This window comes from Tremella mesenterica (genome assembly GCF_000271645.1).
Source record: "Tremella mesenterica DSM 1558 unplaced genomic scaffold TREMEscaffold_10, whole genome shotgun sequence".
NCBI classification, from domain to species: Eukaryota; Fungi; Basidiomycota; class Tremellomycetes; order Tremellales; family Tremellaceae; genus Tremella; species Tremella mesenterica.
The window spans coordinates 246519-257723 of record NW_006711234.1 but is presented as its reverse complement, the minus strand read 5'-3'; the positions used below and the strand labels follow the sequence as shown (position 1 = coordinate 257723).

General features: G+C 51.3%; 3 protein-coding genes across 3 annotated transcripts; 1 reads left to right on the top strand and 2 right to left on the bottom strand.

Moving 5' to 3' along the window:
* Positions 1-246: 246 nt before the first annotated feature.
* On the top strand, positions 247-1728 carry TREMEDRAFT_64107 (uncharacterized protein; the record flags this gene model as incomplete). The annotated part of the gene is made up of 2 exons (XM_007006415.1): positions 247-601; positions 1289-1728. The coding sequence occupies 2 exons, from the start codon at positions 247-249 to the stop codon at positions 1726-1728; spliced, it is 795 nt and encodes a 264-aa protein (XP_007006477.1).
* A 4411-nt stretch (positions 1729-6139) lies between these two features.
* Positions 6140-7253, bottom strand: TREMEDRAFT_64105 (uncharacterized protein; the record flags this gene model as incomplete). The annotated part of the gene is made up of 3 exons (XM_007006414.1): positions 6140-6543; positions 6633-7127; positions 7181-7253. The coding sequence occupies 3 exons, from the start codon at positions 7251-7253 to the stop codon at positions 6140-6142; spliced, it is 972 nt and encodes a 323-aa protein (XP_007006476.1).
* A 3076-nt stretch (positions 7254-10329) lies between these two features.
* On the bottom strand, positions 10330-11205 carry TREMEDRAFT_64104 (uncharacterized protein; the record flags this gene model as incomplete). The annotated part of the gene is made up of 2 exons (XM_007006413.1): positions 10330-10971; positions 11140-11205. 2 exons carry the CDS (start codon positions 11203-11205, stop codon positions 10330-10332), a joined length of 708 nt encoding a protein of 235 aa, XP_007006475.1.

Below are 11205 nucleotides of genomic sequence, written 5' to 3'. Positions count from 1 at the left end.
TCGAGATACATCGCCATCAGTAGAACAACACCCTAGTTAGAGTAACTACGCCGAAGTACGCCGTAGTTACACTCCTTTCGACGTTTGCGCCCTCCTGGTTGGGTGAGACATCGACTCAGAGCGTGAAGTTAGCCGAGGTTCGTCGACCGTCGGTCTATTAGAAAGTAGTTGCTCGACGGCCGTGACAGTATCAAGGATCGCTCTTACCGACAACCCGTGCGAACCTCGGAGAAGTACAAAGATAATATGGAACCAGAAAGGAGAGTCACACGAGGCATGAGTAGGAGTGACGACAGGATGGAGGAAAATGAGAGGAGAGCGTTGGAGGAGCTTAGAAGAGCAATGGGACAGGATCTTGGGATGGAAGATAGTGTAGGGGGGTCAGTTCAAGGAGATGAGTCCATTCCACCAATACCTTCTAATCCTCCTACCCCTGCGGGCGATGCTCCCCCGCCTATTGGATCCCCAGTTGGATCGGATCAAACTCCGCGGCCAGAAAACGCTGGAAGTGGGACGAACTTCGGAGAAGGAGGGACACAAGGGGTGATGCTAGCCTTGATGCAGATGGTGGCAAACATGAACAAGGATATGATGGAAGAACGTAGGCGTAGGGAGGAGTGGGAGCAGAGGAGGGAAAGGGAGACAGTAGGGGGAATTGCAGAAGGGATATCTGAAGGGGTGAGGTACGCTATGGGACGGCAAACTTCGGCGACTCCAAGCGTAGTTGGGGAACAACGGAAGGGTATCAAGTTGCCTAATCCAGACTTCTGGAGAGGAGAGCGGAATAAGTTGACGGCCTTTCTGTCCGAGTGCGACGTACACTTCGAATTAAACTCTCATCTTTTCCCCGACGACACTAAGAAAGTCTTTTTCATGATCTCTCACTTACGCGAAACTCCCCTCCTCGCCGTTCAACCCAATCTATCTAAACGGCCTCTCCCAGAATACCTCACGGCGCACAACCAGTTCGTCAAGTATCTCAAGACTAACTTCGGCGACCCAGATGAAGAAGGAACTGCAGCCCGACAACTCAACGACCTTAAACAAACCGGCTCTGCTTCGGACTACTTCTCTGCCTTTCAACGACATGTGGCGATACTCAAGTGGTCTGATGATGGAAATTTAGTCGATCGAGCTAAGAAAGGTCTAAAATCACACCTTCTGGATGAAATTGCAAGACATGGTAGATCGTTTGGGACGGTGAAGGAGCTATTGGAGTTTGTGATTCCCTTGGACAACCGCCTGTGGAGGAGGCAAGTGGAGAAGGAGGCAGAGAGGAAGAGGGAAGGGGGGGCAAAGACGACTACGGTGGTGGAAAGTCAGAGGACGGAGAAGAAAGAAGAGAAGAAATGGGAAAAGGGACAACCTTCGGCGCAGGTTGGTGTCCAAGCGGCCATGACGTCCACGGTGGTAAGGAGTGCGCCGCCGAACATCGACGAAGTTCGCCGAAAATGGCCTAGGCCAAGCTCCGATCTGAGGGAGACAAGGAGGAAAGAGGGGAAGTGTACGGAGTGTGGTGAAACAGGACATTGGCTGAAGGAATGTCCTGTAAGGGAGGCTAAGGTTAAGGTTGGACTGTTGCCTCCATGGGGAGAGAAGTTCGGAGAACGTGGTGGAGGATCGGGAGGGAATGCAGTACCTCTTGGACAGAGGAGGAACTTGAATGCGGTTGGAGGAGAAGTAGATTTGGAAGAGAACCAGGGAAAAGAAGAGGACCTGTCGCAGTAGGCGAGGCTCGGCGGGTCCGCCATATTCTCTCGGCCACCATTCCCAAACCTATAAAAGAGACGCAACTGATGGAGCCAGAGGATTGTGAATACAAAAATACACCACTCAGTACCCCTTGTTCATGCAATGTCGATAATCATCTCCTCATCCCTTCCGTTTCCAGAGATCAACCTAAATCGGACATTTTAATTAATGGAATGAAGCTAACTACGCTCTGGGACACCGGGGCTACTTGTTCATATATAAGTCCTAGAGCGGCGACGAAGATAGGCGCAGAAAGGAGACAATATCAGGTGAGCGTACCCGTCCACATGTTCGACGGCTCGGTGAGTGTCGCGGGACCTATCACCGAGTTTGTCGAAGTCGGATTTAGTTTGACGAAGGACGCCAAAGTGCGATCTGTTCGTCTCGATGTAACAACGCTCTGCGACGCAGATGTTGTGATAGGGTGGGATTGGATGAGGAAGGAAGGGGTTGTCCTTGATGGAAGAGACAACTCGGTGAAATTTCCCATCCCAACCCCACCAAGTGCGGCGAAGTTAGCGGCCATAGGTCTGCCAACTCCGACGGACGCGATAGATCTCCGAGACAAAGATGATCAGGATGAACTGAGTCCGGAGGAACAGGAGGAATTGTATCAGGTGGTTCCCGAACAATACCACTCGTTCATTGATGTCTTTAACCCAAGGAAGGGAGGTGAGGAATTACCTCCCTCGAGGAGCTATGATTTGGAGTTTGATCTTAAGGAGGGGGCGAACCTGAAGGTTGCTCCACTCTACTCGCTTGGAGAAGATCAGAGAAGTGCGCTGAGAGACATCCTAGATCGCGAAATGTCGGCCGGAAGAATTCGACCCAGTAATTCGCCCTACGGATCACCGATGTTCTTGGTACCGAAGAAGGCGAAAGGTCAATGGCAAATGGTCATTGACTACCGAAAGTTAAACGAGGCAACGATACCCGACGCCTATCCTCTGCCTCTGATCGGCCAGATAACCGAAGAGCTGGGAAGAGCGAGGTACTTCAGCAAGTTAGACCTAATTGGGGCTTATCAACTCCTACGAGTAAAGGAAGGTCATGAACACCTGACAGCGTTCAGGACGCAGTACGGTATGTTCGAGTCTCTTGTTGTCCGAGATGGCCTACGGAATGCTCCCGCTGTGTTTCAGCACTTCTTGAATGAAAGTTTTCGAGAGCTGCTGGGAAAGGGAGTAGTAGTCTACATAGATGATATACTCATCTACGGTCAAACGTTGGAAGAACTGAGGGGAACTACGGCGAAGGTGTTTGAAGTGCTTCGGAGGTCGAATTTGTTCGTTAAAGCCAGTAAGTGCGAGTTTGAGAGAGATTCGGTAGTCTTCCTGGGGTTCGTGGTTTCACAGAGGGGAATTTCCAGTAACCCGGATTACATCGATGCTGTCGTATCTTTTCCCCGTCCTAAGAACTTGCGAGAGAGTAGGGGATTTATGGGAGTTGTCAGTTATTATCGGCGTTTTGTCCCCAACTTCTCCAAGATTGCTAAACCGATCAATGACCTCACCAGGAAAGATGTGCCGTTTGTTTGGGGAGTAGAGCAGGAAAGAGCCTTTAAAGAATTGAAGGATAGGATGTGTAGGGCGCCAGTATTGGCTCACTTTGACCCTTCGTTGAAGACACTACTACAAACAGATGCGTCGTTCTTCGGCTGGGGTTTCATAATTTCGCAGGTGAACGAGTTAGGACAAGAGCATCCGGTGGCCATCGAATCCGGAGCGTTCCAAGCGGCGCAGTTAAACTATACGGTAGGGGAAAAGGAGCTACTTGCTATTGTTGAAGCTTTCAGGAGAAGGAGACACTTACTACTACAGGTAGAGACTACAGTTCTCACAGATCATTTAAATTTAAGTTACTGGATGGAACCTAAACAGCTTAGCCCCAGGCAGGGTAGGTGGGTCGAAGAGCTCTCTAACTTCAGGTTTAAAATGGTGTATCGACCGGGAAAACAAGCTACACTGCCGGACGGACTGTCGAGAAGAGCAGACTACCACTCAGGAAAAGGAAGTACTATGGTACAGGAGAGCAACCTTATCCAAGGTCTGCCGAAGTTCGACGAACTTGACAACACTAGCTCTGGGTTACAACACCTGCTTCGGGCCTTACAAGGAACAAAGGAAGTGCGAGAGAACGACCTTATTGATCCTATGGATTTGATAGTCGGAATACAGGAAGACGGAGAGGTGGAGGAGGTTAGAGAAGAATTATTGGGGGTAACCTGTGCTAAGTGCTCTCATCCAACATGTCATGATAACGTGCAGGAACCAGGGTCGGTCACCGAACTACGCCGTACCTCGCGGTCCCCCTTAATACTTCGTGGGGGATGGAATTCAAGAGGGTTCCTCATGTTCGATGGTCGAACTTATGTGCCGAACTACGCCGATGCTCGACTAAAGATAATGAAGACGCGGCATGACTCGGTCCTAGCGGGTCACCCAGGCTCAGCGAAGACTCTCGAGCTAGTCCTACGGGACTACGTTTGGGTTGGAGTAAGGAAGGATGTTGAAGATTACATCGCTGGATGTGCGGTGTGTCAGAGAGCAAAGACTAACAGGCAGAGACCCCATGGAGAGCTTAAACCACTGGAAGTGGCTACGAAGCCATGGTCCAGCATTTCGATGGATTTCATTGAAGAGCTCCCGAATTCCCATGGATACAATTCCATCTTAGTAGTGGTGGACCGGTTGACCAAATGGGCCATTTTTATCCGGACTACGACGAAATTAACCGCAGCTGGCCTATCCGAGTTGATAATGGCCTATGTGGTAGCTCAGCATGGGCTACCAGAGAACATAGTGTCTGACAGGGGATCGAAGTTTACCTCGAAATTTTGGAAGAACTTGACCGATAGTCTCGGAATAAGACTACATCTCTCTACTGCATATCATCCGCAGACTGATGGACAGACTGAACGAACCAACCAGTCCTTAGAGCTCTACCTTCGAATCTTCACTTCTTATCAGCAGAACGATTGGTCGAAGCTGCTTGCTCGAGCTAGCTTCGCCTACAACAACACCCATCATTCTGCGATAAATAAGACACCATTTTATGCGAACTATGGGTACCACCCTCGATGGGCTGAAGAAATTAAGGCCAGTGAAGTCGAAGTGCCCGCTGCTACGGTGGTGGTAAAAGACTTGACTGAAATACACAAGGATTGTATCGAAGGAATTGAGAAAGCTAATGAGAAGTACGCCGAAGGATACAATAGGAAACACCGGACTACGCCGAACTTCGCGGAAGGAGACCTAGTGATGCTGTCGTTAGAGAATATTAAGACGAAGAGACCAATGAAGAAGTTAGATGTTAAGCAAAGTGGGCCGTACAAGGTAGTACGGCAGGTAGGTTCTCATGCTTGTAAATTGGAATTACCAGGAACGATGGCAGGTATCCATGATGTATTCCATGTCTCCTTGCTCCGTCCTTATCACCCTCCAATATTTCCTGGTCAGCAAGCTGAGCCACCTGGGCCAGTAGAAGTAGACAATGTGGGAGAGTCTTGGGAGGTAAAGGATATTGTGGACTCTAGAGTAAATAAGAGGTCAGGAAAGTTAGAGTACTTGGTGGAGTGGTTAGGTTACGAAGGAACAGACGATTCAGTATCATGGGAACCAGTGGAGAACGTCGATGGAGCTGATGACATATTGGCGAAGTTCCACGAACTTCACCCTACTAAGCCGAAGGAAGGGCGACTGCGAAGGGCTAGGAGATAGAACGTACTGCATACAACATAGGATTACAGCTACGTACCGCTCACTTGTCCTTACTCTTACCCTTACCTTTTCCTTTTCCTTTCTCCTTCGATCTACTCGGTCCCGCGGGATTGGTGTGGAGGCTACCGATGACCGAAGGTAGATCGAGAGTCTCAGACGGGAACGCAGTAGAGAGAGAAGCATTCCATGCCCGATTCATAGCCCCAAAGAAGTCACCGAAGTCCTGGACATCTCGAGCAGCTTGCATGCTCGGAGTCCTCCACAGAGAACGTATGGTCCGTAGACACTCGAAGGGAAGACTGAGGAGGTCGAGAGCAGTCTGGGCGGAAGCTGGGACACGAGAACTACTACGGCGACCTAACCAGTCAAGGGACGGTGGTGGCTCATACGCCATAGGAGTGACTAGGAAGGGGGTGTCGAACAGTCTTCGGCGAACATCGGCTATCTCAGTAAGGCTTCGGCGAGAGACGTCCGCTAACCTCGTCCTTGCTTCGTCGTCCAGAGCCCCAGTGTTGACTACATCTACTAACGCCGCAGTAAGATTGTTTAAAGCGTTAGCTTGACGAGAAGAGAAGTCAAGCAGGAGAGATGTATCATTTCGGGCGGCCTCAAGCTGAGTAGTGAGACCGAGGACGAGAGAACGATAAGTGGCGAATTCCTTTTCGTCCTCAGGAATACGGACGTCCAGGGAGATACGAGGGTGGAAGAGGGACAACCGGGGAGCAGAGGGACCAGCACCGATCGCACGCCTCATCGACACCAACCGCCACCCAACGACCAGGCTCAGACTTCAACTTATTCCACAAATACTCTTCTTCACGCAATGACCTCTTCGCCCGTTTGGGCGAAGGCTCCCCTCGGGGAGAAGAGAGGGGAGCAGCAGCAGCAGCGGCGGCGACAGGAGCGGCAACAGGGCGGCGAGCAGCAGCAGAGGCAGCGGCGGCGGCAGCGGCGGCGATGGCGTTGGCGGGGGGGAGAACCCCGGAAGAAGAAGAAGAAGAAGAGGAAGAGGAGGAGAGGGCACGAGGTCGTTTCTGGCCCACGATTTGGGCAGGGGGGGAAACGCGAACGACTATGAGTCAGCAGTGTCTTAGGAAGCTGAAGAACAGTTAAACGAGGCCAAGTTCGGCGAAGGTGTAGGAGGATGTGCGAAGAACTCACACTCAGGACTATCACCATCGTTGTCCTCTACACTAACCGCCACCATATCATCATCCGAGTGTTCCTCTAACTCGCTTTCACCCTCCGACACGATTCTATCATCCTCATCATCATCATCACCCCCATTTCCTTCGGAGTCTGACTGATCGTCCGACTCTGAACCACTGAGCGGCTCCTGGTCGGAGGAGGACGGGGAGTCTCCACGACGAAAGGCGGGCGTCCTGCGGCGAGGGGTGGCGGCAGGAGGAGAAGCCGAGCGGGAACCAGCAGGAGGAGAAGCGGAGCGAGAACCGGCAGGAGGGGAAGCGGAGCGAGAACCAGGAGGAGGAGAGGCAGAGGGAGAACCAGCAGGAGGAGAAGCAGAGGGAGAACCAGCGGGAGGACCGGCGGGAGGAGAAGCGGAGCGAGGAGGCGGGACATCGCCAGACGGCTCCCCCAAAGAGAGGGTGCCGAGGCCGAGGGAGGAGACTTGGCGAGACCTGTCGCCGAAGGAAACTGAACATCAGCCAAGTTCGGCGAAGTAAGGTAAGTGTCGAGGAAGAACTCACGAGCAGACGACACCATACCACCAAAGTTCCTCATGGCGGCGAAAGGGTTAGAGGTGGGAGTAGGAGGGGCCATGACGTTAGAGATACTTAAAGAAATAAAAGATGATACGTCAAGGTAACAAATCCGTTTTCTAGGTAAGAGAGATGGAAAGTTTTGAAAACAGATGGGGAAGAGAGAGAAGCTCAACGAACTGCTCAGTATTTAGTATAATCAGACCTACCCCCTCGTCGTCAACATGCAGCAAGCTTCGCGTTTCATCAACAAAAGGTAAACAAAGGGACGATCAAATTTCCCACGCTATAGTGTCTCATCTCAATATAAACGAGGGTTACTTCGACAAACAACGGTGTTGTTCGGCTACCATCCGGGAGACGTGTCTCACCTACAAAAGACGCAGGGTATGTTACGGCAGACCTCGACGAAGTTAGGGGAGTCTCACTCTCGGGTTTCAAAGTGGAAGGAGGCCCAACTACGAAGTACGGCGCAGGGAGCAGAAGGACGAGGGATAAAATTGGAGAAAGATAGGATGGAGGTACTGCGCTGCTAAGTTTTCTTGCCACAGTACGGGTGTAATCGCTCACGAGGACGTTCGCGGCTAAAGAAGGGGGCGACTGTCACGAACTACGTCGTGACACCTCGATTATTCCACCAACAACGACCCTCCTTTGACCATCAAAACCCCATCACGACTCAAACCTTTTTACTCTACACGTAACTCAGGACCTCTGAGACCAAGTACGGCGAAGTTAGATGAAGTTAGGGTAGATAGGGACAATGGGAGCAGAAGTGCGGCGAAGTTAGGCGGAGTTAGGCTAGGTAGGGACAATGGGAGCAGAAGTGCGGCGATATTAGGCGGACTTAGTCGAAGGAGGAGGAGGATGGCCGGGGTTCGGGAAGTTGGACGAAGTGCGTTGAAGTACGTCAAAGCGCGGGAGGGTTGGATGAACGTCTAGGAGGGATAGGTCATATTAGCTGAGAAGATCGCTGAAGTTCTTCAGCGATCCTTGATTGTTGTCAGTAGTAAAAGACAGATAGAGATAGCTATAAATCGAGATACATCGCCATCAGTAGAACAACACCCTAGTTAGAGTAACTACGCCGAAGTACGCCGTAGTTACACTCCTTTCGACGTTTGCTCCCTCCTGGTTGGGTGAGACATCGACTCAGAGCGTGAAGTTAGCCGAGGTTCGTCGACCGTCGGTCTATTAGAAAGTAGTTGCTCGACGGCCGTGACACCAAGCCTGCAGTGCCAAGAGGGTCGATCAGCGGTTGCTGACATGGCAATATGATGGGAACGCACCACATAGAGGCCATTGCTGAGCTCCCCCTCGATCAGATGGCGTCCAGTCTCGTCGCTGAGCCAAGCCTTGGTGTCGGTGAAGGTCCAATGATATCCAGAGGTATTGCCGAGTCGCTTAACCGCCAGGAGGTTGTGAATCATTGAGGGGACATAGTAGGCATTGCTGAAGGCGACCTTGCCGATGTAGAGCGTGCCAGACTGAGTGGATGTGATGGTTTGGCCATTGCCAACCTTGATGTTGAGCGGTCTGGCAAGAGGAGAGAGGTTGTGGAGCAGGGTCTTGTCGCATATGAAGTGGTCTGAGGAGGCTGAGTCGATGATGATCTTGTGGGGGTTGCCAGAGGTAGTGGTTGAAGCGAGAGCGATGTAAGCGTCCTCATTGATCTCCTCCTCCTCTCCTGCTGTCATTGCTACCTTGCCGCCTTGTGCTCTCCCTCCATCGCTTTGTTTTCCAGCTTTCATCTGCTCCATTCGTCGGTAGCAGCCACTAAGGTCGTGCCCATACCGCTTATGTTCCTCACACCACTTGGTCTCATCTCTCCCGAGTAGCGGCTTGCCATCCTTGCCCATCCTTCTCTGCCCTTGATTCTGCCCCTTGAACTGTGTTTTCTTCTCACTCTTCCGCGCAAGGAAGCCTTGTCCATTCACCTCCTCTCCCTGCATGTTCCTGCGTCGGTATTCGAGTCCGGCAGCCGATAGGACCTGGTCGGAGGTGATGGAGGTTGAAGTAGTTGTGGAGAGGAGTGTGGAGGCGAGCATGCCGTAGGAAGGTGGCAGGGAGGCAAGCATGGCATAGGCGGTCATATTGTCGATAAAATCTCCCAAGGACATCTTGCTGGCCACAGCTGAAGCCGATACTTCGCCCAGCTTGGCTCGGATAGCCCCCAGACCGGTCTGGGGATCCTCATTCTCCTCTACTTTTGTTCCCCAAGCGTCTCTCCATAGCTCTGCCTGCCTTGCTGCGGTGCTGGCACTGTAGGTTGTCTGCAGCCAGGTGTAGAGCGCCTTCGGGTCAGGTTTGAGCCACTGGACGAGGGAGTCGGGCACTCGGTTCTGAACAGTGGTTGAAAGCGAGTGGTATATAATGCCAAAGGTTGTACCTTGGCTCTGTTTGTCTCGATAGAGCGCAGCTTGAAGCTTCTGCTGCTCTGAGGCGGTTGGAGGATTGCTGAGCGGGTACCGAAGGCTAGTGGATGCCTGAATGGTGGATAAAGTCTCGGAGATATGTTCAATGAGGTTTTTTGCCAGCCAATGCTGCTTGAAGCGATCGTTTCCAGGCTGTGTAATCGTCTGGACCGCTGAGCTTTGTGGTCCCGCGTACCATGGTCTCGATCTCGAAGTCGGACATGGTTGGATCAATGCTGAATTGGATGCTGAAGCCAGAGGATCAATTTAACACGAGACGTTACCAAGACGGAATCGTCGGTTTGACTGTTGCTCATTCAGCACTTTCGTATGAGTGATGCATGTACTTACCTGTTGCTCATTCAGCACTTTCGTATGAGTGATGAAGAGACAACAGGTACTAATCTAGCTATGTATTATTACTCCCAGCGGAGTTTACCGCCTTCGTGTCAGGTACAGACTCAAAGCGTACGTGCCTAAGGACTAGAATTCCGTCTCATAGCCATAGCTCATAGACACAGACTATCTCCAACGTCTGGTCCTGACACCTACTGCGCACTCCCTCCAAATCCGTCCTTCTAACCTACTCTGATTTGTTGTTACCCCTTAACAGTACAACCAATGATCTGTGGAGATACTTGAGTGGGTCATTTCTTTACAGTAACCTTTGAAGTGACCAAGACCTAAGACTAGGGGTGCAGTCACAACATCAAATTGCTGTGCTCATGCTGTTTGTTCACTCCTCCTGGCTCTTTGGGTGCTTCTCAGGTCAGTCAGGTGAGACTTTGGAGCTGTCTCTCCTGCCAGTTTTTCATTCAAGTCTAGAATTGCCTCTGAGATCCACGGTCCTACCCTGAGCAGTGCCCTACTCCCTGCTATAGACGTGCTATCATCAAATAATATCCTCTCTCTACAAGGTATGCTGGCCCAAAGGATTGAGTCGGGTAAAGAGGTGTTGTGAGCATTATTGATCTGAAAGGCAAGCTGTCCCCCTATGATCTTTGAGATTAGCTCTGGATTTGTGCAGTACTCCAATGAAGCGGTGAGGCTCAAAGTGTATCTCATGCACGTAAGGAGTTGGTTGAAGTCTTGAGGTTCCAGAGTTTGTTCTCGCTCACAGATCATAACTCTTGTGTAAGGAGGCAATGGAATTTTAGGGGGCCAAACAGCATACGGTGTTGCGCTTGCATTCTGGGGGTTATTCACCCCTAGTTGACATGAGACAAGCATCAAAGCCTTTGGTCCAGTCAGTACCTGCTCTTCCAAAGTGCTTGGTGCAGGACCACTTGTAGCAGCCATTGTATCCCACGGCGCTGTCACCAATATGGGCTCGAAAGCCCCAACACACCTCATCACATCAGCATTCTGCACTGAAGCTACAAGTTCTTTGTGGAGTGTTCTCCACAAGTCAAGGTATCCCAAGGCCCGTCTCCTAGACGTGAGAGTCGCCTCATGGTTGCCCCGTTGTTGCATATCGTCGCTGTCTGAGAGGCAAAATGAGAGGCAAGCAACGTTTGAGCAATAGTGACTTACCGCCCAACATCCGCAGTTCTCAGGATGGGCCACATACATCACTGCTGAGGTGACATGATCAGGCAT